Source organism: Mustela nigripes, chromosome 16, assembly GCF_022355385.1.
Source record: "Mustela nigripes isolate SB6536 chromosome 16, MUSNIG.SB6536, whole genome shotgun sequence".
NCBI classification, from domain to species: Eukaryota; Metazoa; Chordata; class Mammalia; order Carnivora; family Mustelidae; genus Mustela; species Mustela nigripes.
Genome location: NC_081572.1, coordinates 34941966 through 34965663, shown reverse-complemented (window position 1 = coordinate 34965663; position 23698 = coordinate 34941966). Strand labels below are relative to the sequence as shown.

The 23698-nt window shown below is 36.1% G+C and overlaps 1 protein-coding gene across 8 annotated transcripts in view; it reads left to right on the top strand.

Annotated features, from left to right (window-relative positions):
• Positions 1-23698, top strand: part of BCAS3 (BCAS3 microtubule associated cell migration factor) — a 592158-nt gene that overhangs the window by 35558 nt on the left and 532902 nt on the right. For all 8 annotated transcript variants that reach the window (XM_059378918.1, XM_059378915.1, XM_059378916.1 and 5 more), the window contains exon 6: positions 19789-19870. In XM_059378918.1, the coding sequence (XP_059234901.1) occupies positions 19789-19870 (82 nt within the window). The remainder of the gene's footprint in view (positions 1-19788; positions 19871-23698) is intronic.

Genomic DNA, 23698 nt, shown 5'->3' with positions numbered 1-23698 from the left:
TCTAGCAGTGTACACGTTGTTCCATAACCTCATCAACATTTGGTGTTGTCTGTCTTTTTAATTTTAGCCATTCTGATGGGAGGTACCTTGTGATGGCTAATAATGTTAGAATACTTTTAATGTATTTTTGGCCATTTGAATATCTTTTAGGAATTATCTGTACACTTTTTTTAAAAAATAAAGATTTTATTTATTTGACAGATCACAAGTAGGCAGAGAGGCAGGCAGAGAGAGAGAGAGAGGGAGAAGCAGGCTCTCCGCTGGGCAGAGAGCCCGATGTGGGGCTTGATCCTAGGACCCTGAGATCATGACCTGAGCTGAAGGCAGAGGCTTCTGAGCCACCAAGGCACTCCTATCTGTACATTTTTTTGCTCACTAAAAGTAGTGAGTTGGAGAAGCCATTTGAGGACTTTGTATGATTAGACAGTAATGTGTCTTACAAGAGTAGTGATGGTATGAAGCACAAATGGGAGTGGAAGGATAGTGAGTTTGGTTTTAAGTTTCTGGACTGGACTGGTGGTGCTGGTCCACAAACTGGTCATAGTGAAATGTTTGTTGCTGTATGCAACAAAATAAGTGCAGGAAATGAGAGCAAGCTTTTAGACATTGATAGTTATTTGCCAGTTGAACATGATCCAGATATGTGTCTGTTGCTTATGGAAGAGTCTGTGCCAGAATGGAAATTAAAAGATAAATAATCGGGCATTCATAACATGGTTAGACAAACACTGTCAACATGGCATCCAGGTGGAGGAGGGGTTGTTTATGAGAGTGGGTATGTTTTAGATGTTGTGTAGTCATGTGTTATTTCATTTAACACAGACAATCATTTCTATGATTATTAATATTAGTTTTAGTGGTTATATGCTCTCTGGACATAGAATGAGATATAGAAGTTTCAGGGAAGAAATTTGAATTGCGGGATGAAGACTTGGATTTATTGATCTTTCAGCCACTATGAACTCATTAAAAATCTTTGAGTAACAAGAAATACATTCCAAAGTCCATATTTAGTAAAGATTTATCTTGCAGTGATGGTCGGATAGATAGAGACTACGGAGAAAAGAAAAGGTTATCAGGCCAGTTAGGAATCAATTTCAGCATTGTCCTAATGTGGGATGTTGTGAACCTGAACTAAATTTGTTGTGGTGGTATCTGGTAAGTCATTAAAGAGGAGAGAAGAGTTAAAGATGTTCCCAGGGTTTTGACTTGGGGCTGGTGTTACCTGGTTACCTAAGGCAAAAATTGCATTGCATAGTATAAGTAATAAAGAATTCTCATTTAAAATATTCAGCGGATAAGAAACCCAAGATATACCTTTATAAAAGTCCTGAGAATTTTCCCTACTTTTTTGATATATGTTTAAATGGCTACTTAGTTTTTGCATCCTCTTTTGAAACTCTTAATATCTTAGAAAATCTTTAAAATGTATTCATTACAACAACTAAAAGGTGACAATTGTGTTGCATGAAGCAGTATATGTATTTAGTTTCAAAGAGTTTTTTTGTTTCAAGTTTTTATTTACATTCTAGTTAATGTACAGTGTAATACTAGTTTCAAGAGTAGAATTCAGTGATTCATCATTTACATATAGCACTCAGTGCTCTTCACAAGTGCCCTTTGGCAAACTACCTTTGGCTCAGGTCATAATCTTGGAGTCCGAAGATGCAGTCCCGCATCGGGCTCCCTGCTCTGCAGTGAGTTTGCTTCTTCCTCCCACCCTCCCCTTCTCTCATGCTCTCTCTCTCTTAAATAATAAGTAAAATCTTAAAAACAAAAACAAGTGCCCTCCTTAATCCCCATCACCCATTCAGTCTATCCCCCTTCCTACTTCCCCTCCAGCACCAAAATCTTAACTCATGTATATTTTAGCTTCAGTAAGTCAGCTACTGGAGTGCTTAATCTTGGAGCTTTGACTGTACTTCAAAAGTAATGACACTAGGTGTCGCTAACACATTGGGTTAAGAAGAGTGCTGCCGTTCCCTTGAAGTATTTGCCCTCAAGCTTTTAGTATCTGTAGCTTTACACTTAAGCTTTTGAGAAACATGGCTCTAAAGCCATGTTTGAGGGCATAGTTGAGGTAAATACCAATTAGTCTATTATTTATTAGACATTGGGTGCCAATAGACCTTGCCATGTCAAGATTGCTAGCCAGGAAACAATTTTTATGAGTTTCATTTGGGAGCAATATAAAGTCCATGATTTGGGATAACTGGCAAGCAGAGAAAGTTTGAATATGGACCTGAATAAAAAAATTGTGTTCGTTGAGAATGAGGCCTTATTTTGTTGTGTCCAGTCTCTTGTTACTGGGAAGAGAAATAAAGGACGGTTTTTTAGTCATCTGTGGTGGAAGACCTTTGGGATTCATGCAGTGAATAAAAGCAAAAATGAAGAATAATGTTGAAATAACTTATAGAATCCACCTGTACTAATGGAGAAAATGCTTTTGCTTCAAATATATTTCCTACCGTGTCTCTTTAGAGAAATCTTGCATCTGAAGTTTAATCTTTCCTTATGTTTTTATAGTGGCTTTATGGGCTTTTGTTGATTTCATACCCACTCTGAGTTTGAAATTTATTATCATAAATTGGAATCTTTCTTGTTTGAAATATTTTTGATGTTTTTCTATGCTAAAGCAGAAGATAGTCTTTGGACACAAAGGACATAAGCAGAGTTATGAGTTTGTAGAAGGCAGTTTTTTCCTCTTGTTATACATTTTATTGAGTATAGTAAATATCATAAAGTACACAGATCTTAAGTGTACAGATTGAATTTTTATATATGTATACAACCTATACATCACTCAGAATAAGATAGAGAATGTTCCCAGTAACTCTGAAGAGTCCCTCTTCCCTTTTAATACTGTCCTCCTTGTAACTCCAAGTAACCAGTATTCTAACTTCTGTAACAGAAACTAGTTTTTCTGTTCTTGAACTTCATAAAAAAAAATATGGTCAGAGATAATACAGTCTGTATTCTTTTATGTCTGGCTTCTTTCTATTAGCAGTATGGCTATGGGATTCTTTTTTTTTTTTTTAAAGATTTTATTTATTTATTTGACACAGAGAGAGAGCACAAGTAGGCAGACAGGTAGGTGGTGGGCGGGTGGGTGGAAAGCAGGCTCCCCGCTGAGCAGAGAGCCCAATGTGGGGCTTGATCCCAGGACCCTGAAATCACTACCTGAGCTGAAGGCAGAGGCTTAACCCACTGAGCCACCCAGGCGCCCCTGGTTATGGGATTCTTTCATGTTCTTCTGTGTAGCAATAATTTGTTCTTATTTTTTTCTGTGTAGTATCTTATGACGAATACAACACATTCTAAAAAGTCCCTTATATATCCAATAGTCATTTTTGTTTCTGGTTTTTGAGTATTATGAATGAAGTGACTCTGAAAGTTGATATATATGTTTCTTGGTGGACATATACTGCACCCATTTCTCTTGTATATATAGACCTAGAGTAGATTTGCTATGTCATAGTGTAGATGTATGTTTAACTTTAGTACAGAGAGCCAGTTTTCCAAAGTACTTTTACTGGGGTACCTGGATGGCTCAGTCATTAAGTGGCTGCCTGCAGCCCCATATTGGGCTCCCTGCTCGATGGGAAGCCCGTTTCTCCCTCTCCCGCTCCCCCTACTTGTGTTCCCTCTCTCACTGTCTCTCTCTGTTGAATAAATAAATAAATAAAATCTTTAAAAAGGCACTTTTATCAATATGTATGCCCACTAGCAATGTATGAAAGTTTCATTTGCTCTCTATTTCTCATTGGCCCTTGGTATTTTCAGCTTTAAAAATTTTAACCATTCTGGTAGGTATGTACCAGTATCTCATTGTGGAGTTTTAAAGATGCTTTTCATTTTGCAGTAATTTTAAACTTACAGGAAATTTTACAAGGTATGCCCTGATTTACCCAGATTTACCAGCTATAGACATTTTGCCCCATTTGCTGTATTATTTTCTCAGTTTTTTTATTTGTGAAGATTTTTTCTGAACCATTTATCAGTAGGAGAAACAATGTACACCTTTTCCATAAATAACTCATTATATATTTCCTAAGAATAAGCATATTATCTTACACAAACATAGCACTGTCAAAACCAGGACATTTATATTTGATAAAATACTGTTATGTTATGTTCAATCCATCTTCCGTTTTCATCATTTGTCTTAATGTCTCCTTTGTAGGTATTCTTAGATTTTCACTTTCTTAATGTTATTATTATTATTTTTTTAAAATTTTATTTATTTACTTGACACAGAGAGAGAGAGATCACAAGCAGGCAGAGCAGCAGGTAGAGGGAGAGGGAGAAGCAGGCTCCGGCCAAGCAGAGAGCCCGATGTGGGGCTCGATCCCAGGACCCTGAGATCATGACCTGAGCTGAAGGCAGACACTTAACCGATTGAGCCACCCAGGTGCCCTAATGTTGTTCTTTGATGACAGAAATGTGGATCAGATTTTAAGTGGTTTATTCTGTTAATGCTTTTTGTATTCTTGTTTATTCTAAAACCATGAAGATATTCTCCTATATTTTCTTTTTACCTTTTTAAAGATTTATTTATTTATTTGAGAGAGAGAGAGAGAGACTCTCAAGCAGACTCTGTACTGAGCACAGAGCCCGACATGGGGCTCAATCCCGTGACCCTGAGATCACCGCCTGAGCTGAAACCAAGAGTCCAATGTTTAACTGACTGAGTCATCTGGGCGCCCCTCATATATTTTTTGTCAGAGGTTGTTTTTATCTTTAGGTTTATGCTTCATCTGAAATTTTTTGTGTATAGTGTGAGACAGGGGTCAAGGCTCCTTTTACTTAAAACAAAACAAAACAAAACAAAACAAAAACCTAATTGATCCAGCACCATTTCCTGAAAAGACCATTCTTTCCCCTCGTAAGTGCAGTAATACCATATATATGTAGGTAATTTTTGCCCTCTCTGTTGTCTATTTTTAACTATTTTTGAATTGATTTTTAAGATCCTTTTGTTTTGAAATAATTATAGACTCATGGGAAGTTGCACAGTCTTATTTAGAATCCTGTGTATCCTTCGCCCAGCTTCCCCCAAAGATGACATCTTATATAAACTATAGTACAGTATCAAAACCAGGAAAGAGACAATTACATTAATTTTTAAAAAAATTTGTAGTTCATTTTTTCCAATTTTTATGTAGATATAATTGACCTACTACATAGATTTTTAACACCATAAATTGTGATCATTTTGCTGGTTTGACCTATATTTAAGTGTACTGATAGGATATGAACCCTATCAGATTTTCATCTGTAGACACGATGAGTAATCTTGAAATGGAGTCCCAGTATTTTTAATTGACCATATATTAATATTCTTTAAGTCTGGTTTGGGGATTATTTACAGCTAGAGGAAGAGTGTACATTGATCATATAGTTCTCATATTCTGTGCCTTTGCTTTCTGTTCTTTTTCTTTATGTGTACTTTCCTAGTTTAAAAGTATTGGTCAGCTTGATGGGAACTAATAAGAAGTGATAACAAAACTTAAAAAAAGATTGTTTTAGAGGGTTAACACTATTTTAAATAGGAAATTATCTAAAAATATAAGACATGAAAATATGCAAATATAAATTTTATGATTGTGACTCAATCTTGCCATTATTGACATTTTAGACCAGAGGATTCTTTGTTATGGGGGGGCTGGCCTTGTACATTGCAGGATATGTAGCTACATCTGTTGCATCTGTCTGCTAGATGTCCGAAGCAACTCCCTGTGACAATTAAGGATGTCCTCCTCTGATTTAGAACCTCTTCAGGTTGTGAACCATGACTCTAGAGGAAATTCTGGTTTAAACCACTGGCTTAGATGTATATAATTTAAGGGGGAAAAGTTGTGTGTATTTAAGAATATCAGGGATTTATTCTGTGTGTGTGTGTGTGTGTGTGTGTGTGTGTAATTAGCCTATGAGTTCTAGTATTTTCTGGGAGTCTTGATTTTGCATTAGCAGTTGGGAGAGTTCTTTCTTTTTAATTGCTATTTTATTTAAAAAATTTTATTGATTTATTTGTCAGAGAGAATATGCATTAGGCAGAGGGAGAAGCAAGAACCCTGATGTTGGACTTGATCTCAGGACTCTGGGATATGACCTTAGCTGAAAGCGGATGCTTAATTGACTGAGCCACCCAGGCATCCCACAGTTGGGAGAATTCTTTGTAAGCCTCTCTATAACTGTGGTCATATCTTTTTATTTTTTAAAGATTTATTTATTTTTAGAGAGAGAGAACACATGTGGGCATGTGTGCATCAGAGAGGGGAGGGGAAAAGGGAGAGGGAGAGAGAGGATTTCAAGCAGATTCTGAACTGAGCACAGAACCCAACGTGGGGCTCATCTCATGACCCTGAGATCATGACCTGAGCTAAAACCAAGAGTCAGTTGCTGAACTGACTGAGCCACCCAGGCTCCTGGGGCTCTGGTCATATCTTAATGGCTTTTATATATCTGGTGCCAAGTAAATTGTCTGGCAGTTAGTTGTTACATCTGTGTGTTCATTTATATATGTATGTGTATATGTACACATATATGTATGTGTGTATATGTTTAGTAGATGTGTTTCAAGATGTCAGTCTTTTGCTGAATATTTTCATCTAAGTGGGTCAATTCAGAAAGACCCAAATTAAATTTCATAATCATTTGCTATTTGCTCATGTCCCATTCCATTCCTATTCTATCCCCTCTTCCTAAAATCTCTATTTTTGTTAATTAATAGCACCATAATTTTTCTCTTCAGCCACACTGAAACTTTAGGGCCTATGCCCTAAATATAACTAAGACCTAATACAAATATAACTAAGACCTAATACAAATATAACTAAGACCTAAGCCTTGAAGAGATCATATTCTACTTGTGTGAGATGTCGCTACTTAATTGCAGTCTGTATCAGTGCTTCCCAAATGGGATTGCTTTTGCCCCCAAAGAGACATTTGGCCATGTTTGTGGACATGTTTTATTGTCATGATTGGAAGTTGCTACTGGCATCTAGTGGGTAAAAGCTAGAGATGCTGCTGAGCATCCTATAATGTCCAGGACAACTTCTACAACACAGAATTGTCCCTTCCAAAATATCAGTAAGGCTGAGTTTGAGAAACTTTGGCCTATGAGATCAGAGTTACAGTGGAGGCATGGATAAAGTGCTATAGAGCACAGAGTAGTGATGAGATGCCTGGGAGAGTTTTGACGCTTGTGCTGCCTAGTGATGTTTCATAATGTTAATATAAATATTAGCATCTATAATTGGAATGATCAGAATATACCATACACATTATTTTAGGTACATTGACTATTATTCTTTATTATCTTGTCAATTTTACTATTTTTTAAAAAGATTTTCTTTTACTTTTAAGTAATCTCTACACCCATCATGGGCTTGAACTCGAAATGCTGAGATCAAGAGTTGCATGCTCCACTGTCTGAGCCAGCCAGGAGCTCCTCAACTTACTATTCAGTGTTATTCTCATTTTATAGATAAAAAATTAAAGCTCACGTTTAACCTCTACAAACGCACAACCTCTCCACTATCAACATTCCACATCAGTAATCCCCTTTATCTTTGGTTTAACTTTCCATGATTTCAGTTACCCACAGTCAGCTGTCCAAAACCAGATGATCATCCTTCTGACATATTGTCAGGAAGTCAGTAGTAGGGCACCTGGGTGGCTCAGTCAGTTATGCGTCTGCCTTTGGCACAGGTCATGATCCCAGGATCCTGGGATCCAGGTCTCCACTGGACTCCCTGCTCAGTGGGGAGCCTGTTTCTCCCTCTCCCTCTGCCGCTCCCCCTGCTTGTGCTTTCTCTCTAATAAATAAATAAAATCTTGAAAAAAAAGGTCAGTAATCTAACACTCGATGACAATGCCTCCATCATTCACCTTACCTCACCTCATCATGTAGGCGTTTTATCATCTCATGTCATCTCAAGTAGAGTAAGTACAGTACAATGGGATGTTTTGAGAGAGAGAGAGAGGTATTCCCATAACTTCTGTTACAGTATATTGTGATAGTTATATTTTATTATTATTGTTAATCTCTTACTGTGTCTAATTTATAAATTAAACTTCATCATGGCTCATATGTATTGGAGAAAACATGGTATACATAGGATTTCTTACTATTCACAGTTTTAAGCATCCACTGGAGGTCTTGGAATATATTGCTCATAGAAAGGGTGGGGGGCTACTGTATAGTTTCGCCTTTCCAGAATGTCATATGGTTGTAATCATATAGCATGTGGCTTCTTTCACTCAGATTGGCTTCTTTCACTTAGTAATATGCATGTAAGCCCAAGTCTTTTTATGGCTTGTTGGCTCATTTCTTTTTAGTGCTGAATAATATTCCATTGTCTGGATGGACTATAATTTATGATAGATACCTTTAAAAAATTAAGATATACTATAAAATGTACAGATCTCAAATCTGTGGTTTGACGACTGTGTGTATGTTTATGTAATTATATATATTGTGTGTACTCATACATGAATAAATGAAAGTGCTATTGAGAACAAAATGTAGAACATTTTTCTTACTCAGAAAGCTCCCCAGTCAGTATTCCCTTCCCTCCTGACAGGATAAAAAATATTTTGGCCATAGATTAGTTTTGCCTAATTTTCATAATCATTTGCTGAACTTCATATTAATAGAGTTAATTGAACTTCATATTAATAGAGGCACACAGTATATATTCCTTTGTATCTGTCTTTTTTACTCAGTGTATGTTTTAGATCCATCCATGTTCTTGCATGTTGCAATAGTTTGTATTTTTAATTTATTACTGTGTTAGAGTCTGCCGATTAACTATACCAATTTGTTTAGCTATTCCCTTTTTAAAAAAAAGATTTTATTTGTCAGAGAGAGAGAGAGGGAGAGGGAGAAAGCATGCACAAGCAAAGGGAGAGGCAGGCATAGGGAGAAACAGGCTCCCTACTCACATAGGGCTCTATCCCAGGACCCTGAGATCATGACCTAAGCTGAAGGCAGACACTGAACCGACTGAGCCATCCTGGCGCCCCATGTTTAGCTATTCTCCTTTTGGTGGGCATTTGTGTTTCTGTAATGAATACAGCTTTTCTGAACATAATTGTAGATATATGTGCTCCATTTTCCCTTTTTTGGGGGGGGGTGGCAAAAGGAGAGGGAGAGAGAAAGAATCTTAAGCAGGCTCCATTCCCAGCGTGGAGCCCATCATGGGGCTCGGTCTTATGACTATGAGATCATGACCTGAGCCAAAATCAAAAGTCAGAAGCTTAACTGACTGAGCCACCCAGGCACCCCATGTGCGCTCTGTTTTTGAGTATGTACCTAAGAATAGAATTCCTGGGTCACAGGTTAGGCACATATTTAACTTGATTAGAAACTGCTTACAGGGGCATCATAATCCCAGGGTCCTGGGATCGAGCCCCACATCAGGCTCCCTACTCAGCGGGAAGTCTGCTTCTCCCTCTCCCACTCTCCTGCTTGTGTTCCCTCTCTCACTGTCTCTCTCTGTGTCTTATAAATAGATAGACTCTTTAAAAAAAATTGCTTACAGTTTTTCAGAGGGGTTGTATTATTATACGCTTCTACCTGCATTATCTGAGAGTTCTGGTTGCTCCACTTCCTGCTGCCATTGGGGGTGTCAGTCATTTTTTATCATCTTCTCAATCTTACAAGTTCGAATGATGCCTATTTTATAGAAGAAAAACCTTAGGCTTCTATTTAATATAATGTTTCTCTTTGGTTAGATATCCATTGCAAAACTATCTTCAATCAACAGATTATATCAGGATAGGTTTACAATACCAATGAAATATGACAAACTCAGTCTTTTAGAAGTGGAAAAAGGCTGTAAGCCAGAATTGGCTTATCTGTAGCACTGTTTTCTCTCTCTTTCCAATTGGACATGTATTCCACACAAAATAAAATAACAAGTTAAAGGGAATCCAGTTTGTGTGTGTGAGTGATGATGAAGTGTTTATGACAGCTGCTAGGCTGACACTCTGTGTAATGGTGTTACATTGACTTCTGAACACCTTCCAGTCTGCCTCCAGGCGTGTGTGTCTGTGTAGTCTGAGTGGTTTTACATTAACATCTACCCTAAGTAAGATCTTTTGACTACAGAAGTGTTACTTGCAAATGGAAGATACCATTAGGGCTGCTTCAAAGCTTGGGATGGTATGTGGACTGGTGGTGCCAAAGCAGTGGCTGGGGTTTTGAAGTGTAATGTCTGAATCTATGTTGCATAACCAAAGGAACGTGTGAGTTTAAACGGCCTTTCTTTGATCTTCCTTTCAAAAATCAGGGAAGGGGAAAGGTGAAAGTCGCCTTAAAATACTACTCTCTATGTGTGTGAAAATTTGGAAGTATGAAAATATGATTACAAGTTCCATTCATTATTTTTGTTCTGTGGTTTTCATATTGTTCTTGAAACTCACTTCCTTCTTGCCTCCAGTTTTATATTTTGAATTTAGTGTCAAGACCAAAATATAGACTCAGCTGCTGTCTGCTTTATGTGGTTAGCAAATATCTGCTCTATAAGTTGTTAGTCCTCAAAAATATGTGTTTTAGGTGGTTTTTGTGGTTTGCATTTTTTTTTTCTTGATGGCATACAGAGTAGGTTACAGAGATACTGACACTCTGACATTAACTTAATCACTTGTGGTTAGTTAGGCAAAAATAAAACAAAAACATTGTCCCTGCCTTCCTCCTAATGTTAGGAGCTTTCAAAAGAATGACTTTTTTTTTTTTTTTTTTTTAATTATTAGAAGTACTTTCTTCAAACTATGCTATCTTAAGTTTTTGAAATTGCTAGAACAAGTGTGACACATAAAATAACGCCCTGGCAATGACTTGTTAGTGAAAAAAAGGCCCAAGTTTAAAAATGGTTTTGAGGGGCGCCTGGGTAGCTTAGTGGGTTAAAGCCTCTGCCTTCGGCTCAGGTCATGATCTCAGGGTTCTGGGATGGAGCCCGCATGGGGCTCTCTGCTCAGCAGGGAGCCTGCTTCCCTCTCACTCTCTGCCTGCCTCTCTGCCTACTTGTGATCTCTGTCAAATAAATAAAATCTTGAAAACAAAGGTTTTGAATACAGTATATTCATAGGAGATTCTAATGCCTCTAGTCTTGTCATTTTGGGGGAATATTGTTCTTTGTGTCCTCAGATCTAAAATGAAAATATATCATCAAACTGACTCACAGGGTGATGCTAGAGAGAGACTATCAGCTCTTAATAGAAATTGCTTTGAAGTTATAATAGTCACTCATGTAGTTAGTACAGTCCTTTTGTTACTTATTAGTTGAATACCTAAGTATTAGATGACACTTCTCACTTCATTCCATATCTCCCTTTATATTTTTTACCTTTCCTCTCTAAAAAAATATATTGCCATGACTTTTTAAGGTAAAAAAACAGTCATGAAGCAGCCTTCTTTTTACAGAATTTCTTCATCAGTTCAGTTGTGTGGTCTGTTTGATTAGCAAATATGTAACAATTAGTATCTATATACTTGTACATTTAAATCAGCTAAGTGAGTTCTTTTGTTGCTTTAAAAACTGAATTCCTTAGTATAAGACCTCATCACCTTTTCATTCTCACTCTGTATTTTTACCTCTTTTCCCATGTCTATATCAATATCTATATAAATTAATAGACTTTATTTTTATACATTTACATAAAAATTATTTTTTATGTAATTATTTTTTATGTAATTATTTTTTTATTTTTTATACATTTACATGAAAATTAAGTAGAAAGTACAGAGAATTCCTGTATCCCCTCACCACTCCTGTTTGCGCCTTAGTAAGGCACATTTATTAAAATTAATGAACCAATATTGATAAATTATTAATAATGTAAGTTACAGTTTACATTTTCTCCTCAATTATAAATTTTTTATTTGGTGTTACCTTTTAAGTTTAAAACTAGTGAAACAATGCTCTTTTTTCAGGAACTTCATTTCAGTTGTGTTTGTCTGGTTAGTGCATGTGGAACAGTTAGAAAGATTGCTAGCTCTACATTTGAATATTTAAATGGTCTGTTCTTACATCACAGTTGGTTAGGAAACCTGTCACAGGTAAAAACATCAGATAAACTCCTAAAGGTTGGAGTGAGTGTGGGATAGTTGCCAGAAAGGCTGGAGATTGCCCTCTTCTTGAGTGTAAGTGTGAAGCGTAGTGTGATAAAAACTGCAGTACAGATGATATGCTCCTTCCCACCTTGGTAAAAGTACTTTTATTGAGAGCTGTAAAACATAGGAAGTAATATACCGGGAGGTTTAAGAATGAGTTGTAGCAAATGTGTTTTATGATATGGTATTATAAATTTCCAGACATGAAGTATTAATAACATGCTTTGAGAATAGTGGGGGCAAGTCTAATTTATGCCCAATACCATTAACGTTGAATAATGAGGCCAATACAGGCCCAGTCATTTTATTCATCCATTCATTCAGTAACATCTTGATTTAACTATGTTTAAGGTTACATCTTTTAAACACACAATTTAGTCATCACTGTTGCCCTTTTTTTTTTTAATTTTTTCAAGATTTTATTTATTTATTTATTTGACAGAGATCACAAGTAGACAGAGAGGCAGGCAGAGAGAGGGGGAGAAGCAGGCTCCCCGCTGAGCAGAGAGCCCGATGTGGGGCTCAATCCAAGGACCCTGGGATCATGACCTGAACCAAAGGCAGAGGCTTTAGCCCACTGAGCCACCCAGGCACCCCACTCCTTATTATTATTTTTTTTAAAGATTTTATTTATTTATCTGACAGAGAGAGATTACAGGTAGGTAGAGAGGCTGGCAGAGAGAGAGAGAGAGAGAGAGAGAGAGAGAGAGAAGCAGGCTCCCTGCCGAGCAGAGAGCCCAATGTGGGACTCGATCCCAGGACCCTGAGATCATGACCTGAGCCGAAGGCAGCGGCTTAATCCACTGAGCCACCCAGGTGCCCCACCCACTCCTTATTTTAAAGCTAACTCATATTTAGCAAATTTGTATAGTTAGTAAATTATTTTCTACTAAAATAAACTGCCAGAATATTTGATGTTGCTGTGTGGTATTTGTCACCGATGATCCTGGCATATTGTTATGTATTTGGCATTGTTGCCATAGGCCATGATTTTGGGAAAAGAATAAAACTTCCAGGGCCCCCCTTGTTGGCTTGCTCAGACTTCCCAGGGGGAACGAAAGCCATTACTAGTTTGGAGCACTCTGATATGAAAGATATTTTCGATTGAAAGTCAGGATGTGCGTGAGATAACACAGGGAATACTTTTTCTTCTGTTGTCTTTCTTGTCTGGTGTCTTGGTTTTCAATTTGTATTTCTAGCCTGGAAATCATCTGCTATATATGGCATAGCCATTTTGGAAAAAAAAAATAGACAAGCTCTTTTAAATTTTTTTATTTTAAAGGTGAAAACTTGTGAAAATATTTATCAAGAAAAAAATTTATCATTATCTTTTGTTTGAATTGCTTGAGTTATAAGGAAATACATAGTTATTTTTATATGTTTCCTATCTTAAACAGGGACTGAATTTGCTTTGAATATTTGCATGAATTTTTACAAATCAATATTTTTCACTTCAAGAGGTGGATATCATGTTGGTATAACTCAACTAGCATTTCTTAGTTTGGGGAAAAGTTTACTCATTACTGGATTTGGAATTAAGATATGAAATAAATTAGTAGGAAAAGTTCTATCTTTTTCTTGAAATGAGTTCTTGAATCTCATTCATATTCTGAACTGTTTGTCATAAATACATCTAGAAATTGAGGGTCCTTCAGGACAAAATTCTTACGTCATTTGCCTTGACGGAGAGTCACTATAATAAAGACTGTTTATATAGTTAGTTTGAGGCAGCATTGCTTTTCAGAAGAGACTGATCTGCATTTCATTCACTGTGCAAAATAGATTTAAATCCATAATCCTTTAGAATCAGGCAACTGTAGTGGGCAGGATACTTTAACAGTCATTCGTGGAATAGTATAACTACTGAATTCCAGTAAGCAAATGAAAAGACATTTGATCAACCTCTTCAGTCTTGAAGAAAATGATTAAAACCACAATGATGGTCCCATTGAACACCCACCAGAATGACTGATACAAAACGTTGGTGAGGATATAGAGCAGGTAGAACTCTTTTACATTGCTGGTAGAAGTGTAAATTTGTACAGTCACTGTAGAAAACGGTTTTGTTGAAATCTACAAAATATGCACATATGCATATGGGAGCAATTCTCCTAGCAGACATATACCCAGAAGAAATACATATGTGTGTTTGCTAAACAGAATGTGCAAGAATATTCATAGCAGTGTTCTTTATAGTATTATTTAAAAAGTGGTAAAATCATGGCTCTTATACAACTGTAAAATGAACAAGTTATAGATTTTATTTAACTCATTAATAAATGAGGTATTATTTGGCAAGTTGTTACAGCTGGATCAGAGGAGAATCTTAAGAACTGATTCAGGCAATTAGGGGAATACTGAAATGAACTTGTTATGAGATGCAAACTTGGTTAATATACTATTGAAACTAAAATGTACTGCCTGGAATAATCTTTTTTATAGAGGCAATTCAATTGTATCTCTTCCAAACAAAATTCATTTGCATTTCTGTGGACAAGAGTCAGTAACATTACTATTGGTTTTCTGTAACTTACAGTATTGCAAAATAACCCATTCAAAAGAAAGGTGCAGATGTCTATAGAACCAAATAACCCCAAAGGGTCCATTAGACACTCCTGGTAATCTATTGAAAGGACATACAGTAATTTTTTTTCTTACTTGAAAGTTTTTTGCAATTTCTTCTGTCATCTTATGAGCCCAGAACTAGAAACAACCCAGTAGTCCACCAAGGATAAAATGGTTAAATTGTAGTATTATTCATGCAGTGGAAATCTGTATAGCAACAGGGATAAAAAAAAGGTACAATTAAAAAAAGAAGGATGCCTGGGTGGCTTGGTTGGTTGAATGGCTGCCTTTGGCCCAGGTCATGATCCTGGGGTCCAGGATCGAGTCTCACACTGGGCTCCCTGTTCCGAGGAGAGCCTGCTTCTCCCTCTCCCTCTTTCTGCTGCTCTGCCTTGTTGTGCTATCAAATAAATAAATAAAAATCTTAAAAAAAAAAAGAAAAAAGTACAATCATATGCCACAATATGGATGAATTTCATGCACATGTAAGGTGCACAAGAAGCCATTTGCAGAAGAGTACATACTGTGTGATTCTGCATAAAATTAAATGAGTAAAACTTGTGTGTAATGCATTAGTGGTTATGATTATTCTGGAGTTGGGTTTGTGACTGGGAAGGTATGTGGAAGAACCTTCTGAGTATCATGTTCTGTTTCTTGATGATTATGCTGGTAACAGAGGTATATTAACATGGAAAATTCACTAAGCTGTACATAGATGTATGATTTATGTGTTATTTCTGTGTTGGTTATTTTTCAACAAAGTTTGCTAAAAGGAATCAACTTGCAGACACAGTTCTCCAATTTGGCAAGTATCTAAAAGGGGAATTGGGGGTATAAATATGTATTCTTGTCTTGATTCTTAGTCATTACGGAGCATTATTATTATTATTTTTTAAATTTTTAAATATTTTATTTATTATTTATTTGACAGACAGAGATCACAAGTAGGCAGAGAGGCAGACAGAGAGAGAGGAAGGGAAGCAGGCTCCCTGCCTAGCAGAGAGCCCAATATGGGGCTCCCTCCCAGGACCCCGGGATCATGACTTGAACCGAAGGCAGAGGCTTTAACCCACAGAGTCACGCAGGAGCCCCAAGCATTATTATTACTGTTGTTAGTATTTGATTGACTTTTCTGTTCTGTAGTCAGATACCTTTGAAAAGTCATCACAATTTCAGAAAAAAGTTTAGTTCTGAGGGCTAGATGACCTTCCTTTGCTTTTAGAATTCTCTAACGGTAGTTATAAAGCTCTCCCACAACTTTTATAGCCCTTTCTTTGTGTGTATTATTGTCTCGGCTGTTATAATTTCCTTTTGCTGTAGATTGAGCTGTGAGATTCTAGACTTGTACTCCCCCCAACTTTTTTGGTTTGGTATGTAATTTGCATATTTTCACCATGCGAAAGCTATTTTCTATGGTTGGAAAAGATTTTTTTCCTACAGTGTGAACAAATCATTCTTTGTTCTCCTTATTGTGCTTCCAAACTGGTACGTCCGGTTTATGCTCCAAACAACAAAAGTCTGTCATCAGAAATTAAAATGCCAGTAAGAACAAAGGCAGAGACCCATGAGGAACTCTTGGAGAGGTTTCCTCCCTGTTTGCTCCTCTCCCCAAGTTACCACCGTTGCCAGGAAGTTGGAACATTGCTTGGTACACTCCTTCTTGTAGTTCTGCCCTAGTATTTATTATTGTTGGATTAGAAATGAACTTACAGCTCCTGGTAATTCTTGTCCTGATATATAAAACCCTCATCTCTGAGATTTTTTGCCATTTTCAATTAGCTCTTTTTAAGAGATGTAAAAATCACTGTGAAAACCATTAAAAAAGTTAATCAGTTTTGACACTCATTTATTTGAGAGCAGAATTACCAGGGAACATACTGTATGAAATTATTAGAGGCAATTGAAAGCGGCAGCTAAACCTGAGCCTGTAAGGACTTATCCATTTTGTGTTCTTTCTAAAATGTGCACACGTCACGTCTTTATCTGTATATATTTTGTTGGCAGTTCTGTTCTGAAATAGCATTCCAGTGTAGCAGTTGTGCACACAGTTGGGAGAGTTCTCTCCAAGTTTGACATTTGCGACTCCCTTAGTATACTTTAGAATTAGGCTTCTAACAATCTTGATTTTAACATATTCACAAATATCTGTGATAAATAGTGATAGGATGTTTCTTCATCCTTATGTCAATTAAAGAGTTTAGAATTTAACTTAGAGGTAATAAAGGATGGGTAATAAACGCAGGGTGCATTTTGTAATCATTCCTAATGTTCTTTCTTACCTGTTGCTGTACATTTAAAGAGGGATTTAGAGTAGAAGCTAGGAATAGAATAGAGCATTTAGAGGTCTGTTTTGAAAGCTGTTATGCTGAGGAGCATGGTGTGCTCTAATTTCAAAATGTTTTTTGATGTCCGAGTAAGCTCTTGTGTATTAAATCCAGTGTTAAACATTTATCGTATTGTGAGAATGCCGAGACAGCTTGCCTTATTCTTCATTATTTAGTGTAATTTAGTACATATCTCAGTTAAATATGATTAGACTTTTTTTTTAACTTTAAGATTTATTTCATAAAACCAAAAGCTACATGCTAGACCTGTGGCATATAGCAATAAAGTACAGAGCAGATTTTGTGTCAGAATACCATGACTTGTATTTGTTATAGTGAAAGTATTTTTCATTGCTCTGAATTAAAATTTCAGTGCAAGTTCAAAGAGATCATGAATTTTAGATTTCAGAGAATGTATGGTTACTGCCCTGGGTGGGAGTTTGAACAAGACTTTTAAGACTTCTAGATTTTAAATTTTGTTCTCTAATAGTAAACTGTAGACTTAAGAACTACAGTATATGATAGCCCTATTTTTCATGTAGAAAATTAATATCCACAAAGGAATTTGTAGAGCGCTCCATTCTTATCTTCTGCTATCCTGAGTTTATGGCTTTGGTATGTTTAATTGGTGATAGGTGGTGCTGTTGTTGCACAGTTAGTGTGAAGAGCCTAGCATTCCTCAAATCTTCTGCATCCCATGTGTTCCAGAGGGATTCGCCACTGTGGCCCATGAATGAGTTGAAATAATTTTTGTAAGCAAAATGAATATGATGTATCTTTAGGTATCCTGATAATTCAACATTTATAAGAAACAAAATATTTATAGTTTGCAGGTCTTAAATTCAGATAGAAGACAAGCTGAAGAGCTGAAAAAGCAGTTAACTTAAAGACAGCGCAGCAGATACACAGTTTAATATTGAAAGCTTTAGAAGCCATTTATCTTTTTTTTTTTTTTTTTTTTTTTTAAAGATTTTATTTATTTATTCGACAGAGAGAAATCACAAGTAGGCAGAGAGGCAGGCAGAGAGAGAGAGAGGAGGAAGCAGGCTCCCTGCTGAGCAGAGAGCCCGATGCGGGACTCGATCCCAGGACCCCGAGATCATGACCTGAGCCGAAGGCAGCGGCTTAACCACTGAGCCACCCAGGCGCCCAGAAGCCATTTATCTTTTATGCATTATTCTAAACTGCTTGTTTGGCAGGTCCATTAAAAAACTACCATCAGCGTGTTTCCTCTGTTGATTGTTTATTACATTTGTCATCAGTTCTTGGGTATTTAGAACTGGTTTTATCTTTTTTGCCATTTTCCCTGTCTGATATCACTTAAGAATTATGGAAATGTGGGACACCTGGGTGGTTCAGCTGGTTAGGTGTCTGCTTTTGGCTCCTGTCATGATCCCAGGGTCGTAGGATCCAACTCTCTGCTCTCTGAGCTCCCTGCTCAGTGGGGCGCCTGGTTTTACCTTTGCCTGCTGCTCCCCCTGCTTGTGTACTCTCTGTCTCTGGCAAATAAATTGAATCTTAAAAAGAAAAAAAATATGGAAATGTATTGGGAACTACATTACCACTTAAAGCAGTCTGGAAAGCCTTTCCTAACTAATTCTAATTTAATCTGCTCAATACTTCAATTAGCCACAAAGTGTTTCCTTGAGCTGCTAGTTTTGAAAAGCGATTGTTTTCACACTCAACACATACATTGTCATATCTCTTTTTCCTTTGGGCTAATAGACTTCTGTACTTTCTGTATCTGAGAAATAACTTCGGTACAGCTCAAAACAATCTGACATTCATGCAGTGTTTGATCTAGGTGTATAATAAAAATGATGACATTTAAAGGTGCTTACATATTACTTTTGTAATTCATAGAATATTGAAATTACAAGTATCTTTGAGGTCCTTTAGCCCCTTTACCTTTTCAGTTTGTACATGCAAACGAATATGGGCTTAGGAGTGGGGAGATGTTGATCACAGAGTAAGGGTTAGTTACGTAGCATGAGTAAGTCTAGGGATCTAATGTTCACGCACGATGACTGTAGTTAGTAACACTGTACTAAATACTGGAAAACCGGTGCTCTCATCATACAACAAGGTAACTGAGGAGATGGCTGCAGTGATCATTTTATCATATATGTATATTAAATCATCACGTTGTACACCTTAAATACATACAATTTTCATCCAAAATATATTTTTAAAAATATAGGTATATATAAGTTAAATGATTTATTCAAAGTGCTTAACAGGTAGGTAGTTGCAGGACCCTGACCGGTAGGTCATTCACATTTACTACAGTGTTCTTTGCAATTTGTTTTGCTTTTTCTCATTTACAACATATTTACAAAAGTTACTACCACATTTAAGTTCTGCTTTTCAGAATACTAAGAGTATTTACCTTTTTCTTACATGGAAAGCTTCGTACTGATTTAAAAAATCGTAACTGCTTTGCTGTAAAATGAGAGGCAATTCTGCAGGAACTGAATAGACTTATAGTAGTTTATTAAAGAAAAGAATTACAGACTTCAAGAACAGATCATTCATTTTCCTATTTATGTCAAGTGTGAGGAAATGAAAATCTCTTCATTTTCTCAAAATATTTGTGGTAATTTAAGCATGAATATACCTAATGTGTGTGAACAACCATAAATGTGTGTATTTGTGTGCATGTGTGCATTTATTACATTTCAGACAAAAAAAGTAATAAAATTTAGGAGATCTTGTTTTCTTATAATCATGTTCTGACCTGCATTTTCATTTACTGAAATTTTTTGTCTTCTCATGCAGATCAGTGGGGAAGCACAGGAGCTCTTTTCTGTTCGACATGGCCCCATTCGAGCGGCTAGAATCTTGCCTGCTCCGCAGTTTGGTGAGTGTAGCCCTTAAGAAAAAACAAATCATTCAGGAGTTTCTCTTTTATTGGTCTTGGACTACAGACAGCAAGAATGATAACTAAAGTCTATTTTCCTCCAAGTGCCGGTACCCTTCCCTTCCTCCTCACAAGATAAACTCCTGTTTGTCAGTTGAGATGGAAATAGGTAATCTTAACCAATTCAATATGGCCATTCACATTCTACTGTGGTTTTGATTTATCTTCAACCACTTTGATCTCGATTTAGCCTCTGACTTTGCTGGCTCTGTCTTGAAGCCCTCTTCTCTCTTGGTTTGCATGGCATTACTCTTCCCAGATCCCTTCCTTGCTGTCTGTGCTGCTTTTGTTACGTTTCTGGCTTAGCTTTCTTCTGTGGGTATTCCCCAAGTCTCTGTTGTTCTCATGTCTTTGCTCTTCTTAGTTATTCTTACTGCCCTGGCGAGGTTGGTTTTCACCATTATCTTGCTTGTAGATGAGTCTGCTGTCTGCATTTCCAGCTATGTCAGAAGTACACTTTCGGGCTTCTGACCTTCCGTCTCTGCTTTAAAAAGTAATACTTCTTAATGCTTAAATGTTGTATTTAGATATTATGTATGTTTTGTTTTTATTATTTTTTTTAAATCAAATACATGTTTAAATGACACCTAGTAGTTGGGTGCCTGAATAACTCCTGGCACTTTAATGATCTGAGCTTTCTGTTGTGTTTTCTCATGAACTTGCCTCTGTTCACTGAGTCATATTTTTGCACGAGCAATAAAAACACAGTCAATTAAATCTTATTTGTATACTTTAAAATCTTTTAAAAAAGAGGATGTTAAAATATTTTAATTCTATTAAACTTGAAAGTTTTTCCAGAAGTTGAGTAATCTTCCTTATAATACTTCATTGAGCAGTTAATTCTCTAAACTGGTAAGAATGCTGTGTGTTAAAACTTACTACCATGTGCATTATGCATTAAGCATATGCATAAGCAATGTCAGGGATTATTTTAGTGGCTGAGTCTGCTTAATTGAAGAGAAGGGTGAAGGTAACAAGGCAGTGACATCCTGCAGTCATGTAGAGATTTTTGTCCTTGTTATTGGACGATATGGTATACCCAGAGTTCAGTGGTCTCTCCTTTGCGCGCGCGCTCTCTCTCTCTTTTGCTCTGTTTTTTTTTGTTGCATTTGAGTTTTGGTGAAATCCTTTGATGAGGAAGATTGTGGAACATCTTTTCCTAGAAGGTTTATAGAATAGCCAGCTTTCTCTTTGGATGGTTGGACTCAAGAACAATGTTTTTATTAAAAGAATTTGCTATGTCTTTGTTTCTTTTGTATGTAATTCACAGACGCAGATTTTTCTCTCTTCAGTTCATTTACGAAGCTCTTTTATTTATGCCAGTTATTAATGTTCACCTTTTCTCAGCTTTTATTTTGGGCAGAAATACTTCAAGAGTATAAAGCTATAAAAGTTAATATTGCTAGTAGGATTTGAGTATATATAATTTATTTTGTCTAATTAAAAAAAGATTTATCTCTCTACAATATTTCTAAAAATATAATATTAGATTTGAAATACAGTTTCACATAGCTAAAGGTTCTCTTATCCACAGGTTACCTGTGTGTCACTTTTGTTGTATTTGATTAACTTTTTGGATTTGTTTTTACTGAAGTCCGACATGTGAACTGATCACATAAAATTTGTAATAGAAAGTAGAACACCTCATCCCTCTCTTGTCCATTTTCCTTTGTGTGATCATTTTGGTGGAGTAAGTCTTTTAGTAGCTTCCTGAAAAGGATGTGTGGTAAATTTTGTCTGAAGATATCTTTATTCTTTCTTAATTCTTGTTTGGTAATTTGGCTGGGTAACAAATACTTGTTTGTAAATGATGTTACTTGAGAATTTTGAAGGCATTGATCTAGTGCTATGATTGAAGAGTCCGAAGCCATTTTGATACTTTTTCTTTGTCTATGGCTTGTTTTTCCTGTCTGGGAGTTAAGTAGAATGTTGGTCTTTGTTCCTAGTGTTCTGAAACTTTACATTGTTGTTTCTTAGGTCATACATTGTCCTGGGCCCCTTCAATGTGGGAATGCAAGTAGTATAGTTTTGAGAAAATTTCCTTAATTAATTAATTAATTAATGATTTCTTCTAAGTTTTCTTTAATTAATTAATTAACAATTTCTTCTAAGTTTTCTTTGTGTTCTCTTTCTGGTACTTTTATTATTTGGTTCTTAGACCCCCTAGATTGATTAATGATTAATTTGGAAAAATAATTTCTTTCATGTTCTTTTTGGGAGATTGTCTCAATGTGGATTACTAATTCTTTTGTTGAATAATTTTTTCTACTATCATGTTTTTCTTAATCTTACCTTCTCATACCTAACATCTTGCTCTCTCTCAGCCTGCATCCCCTCTTCCTCTCTCTCTGCCCTCTCTTTTCTTTCTTGGTGTAATTTACATATAAATATTACCAATAGAATCCAGTGACACATAAAAAGAATTATATATCACCACCGATAAAGGATATTTCAGAAATATAAGGCTGGTTAATGTTTCAAAATCAATCAGTGTAATTCACATTAATAGAACGAAGGAAATCCATATGACCATCTTACTGTAAGTGGAGAAAACCTTTGATAAAATTCAGTAGCCATATATGACTAAAAAAACCTTTCAGCAGGGTGTCTGGGTGCTCAGTTGGTTAAGTGTCTGACTCTTGATTTCAGCTCCGATCATGATCTTGGGGTAGTTAGATTGAGCCCTGCATTGGGCTCCTTGCTCATCACAGAGTCTGCTTGAGATTCTCTCTCTCTCCTTCTACCCTTCCCCCTGTTCATTTGTCCTCTCTAAAGAAATTAAATCTTAGAAAAAACTTTCAGCAAATTAGGATAGAAAGAGACATTTTCAGTATAATAAAGATTATAAAAAATCTACTGCTAACATCATACTCAGTATGATGTATTAAGTACTTTCATTATTATTATTATTAAATAATAATAATTTAAATATTTAAATTATTTATATATAATTTATTATATATAATATATATTATATAATATATAAAATTATAATACATATTATAATTATATATAAAATAAGTAACTTAAATTATTAAATAAATACTCAGTGATGTATTAAATACTTTCCTGTTGAGTTTGGGATGACTTCTACCGTAACCTCTATTTATCTTTGAATGTACGACCTAGTCATTACAGTAAGGCAAGAAAAAGAAATAAAAGGTGTAAATATTAGAATGAAAGATGTAAAATTGTCTTTATTCACTGATAATTTGATTGTGTATATGGAAAATACAAAAGAATCTATAAACTTTTAAAATTAGTAAGTAGATTTAGTTATAGCTTTTGCATACCAGCTTCATTAGATCTTTTGTGAACTGATCCCCTCACTGTGTGTTTTTCCAGTATCATTTTTAGTCATTCTTAACCAGCGTTCCCCATCTTCCCCTTCCTTGCCCTAATAGTACTCTTTGATAATTTAACTGTACTTCTTTCATTTCCTGAAATGATCCATCCTCTTAAAGGTCATTTCATTGCTATTTCCTTTTCTAGAACTCTCATGTCCATGTAACCCTTTTTGCTCCATAGTCAATATTAATAGTATGTGCTCTCCTAGGACTTACTATTTTTTTCTTTTTAAAGATTTATTTATTTTAGAGGGAGAGAGCGATAGAATGCATACGTGCAGGGAGAAGGGGAAGAAGGAGAGGGAGAGAGAATCCCAAGCAAACTCTACAATGACCATGGAATTGATGTGGGGCTCAATGCAGAGCTTGATCTCATGACCCTGACATCACAACCCAAGTGAACTGAAACCAAGAGTTGGAT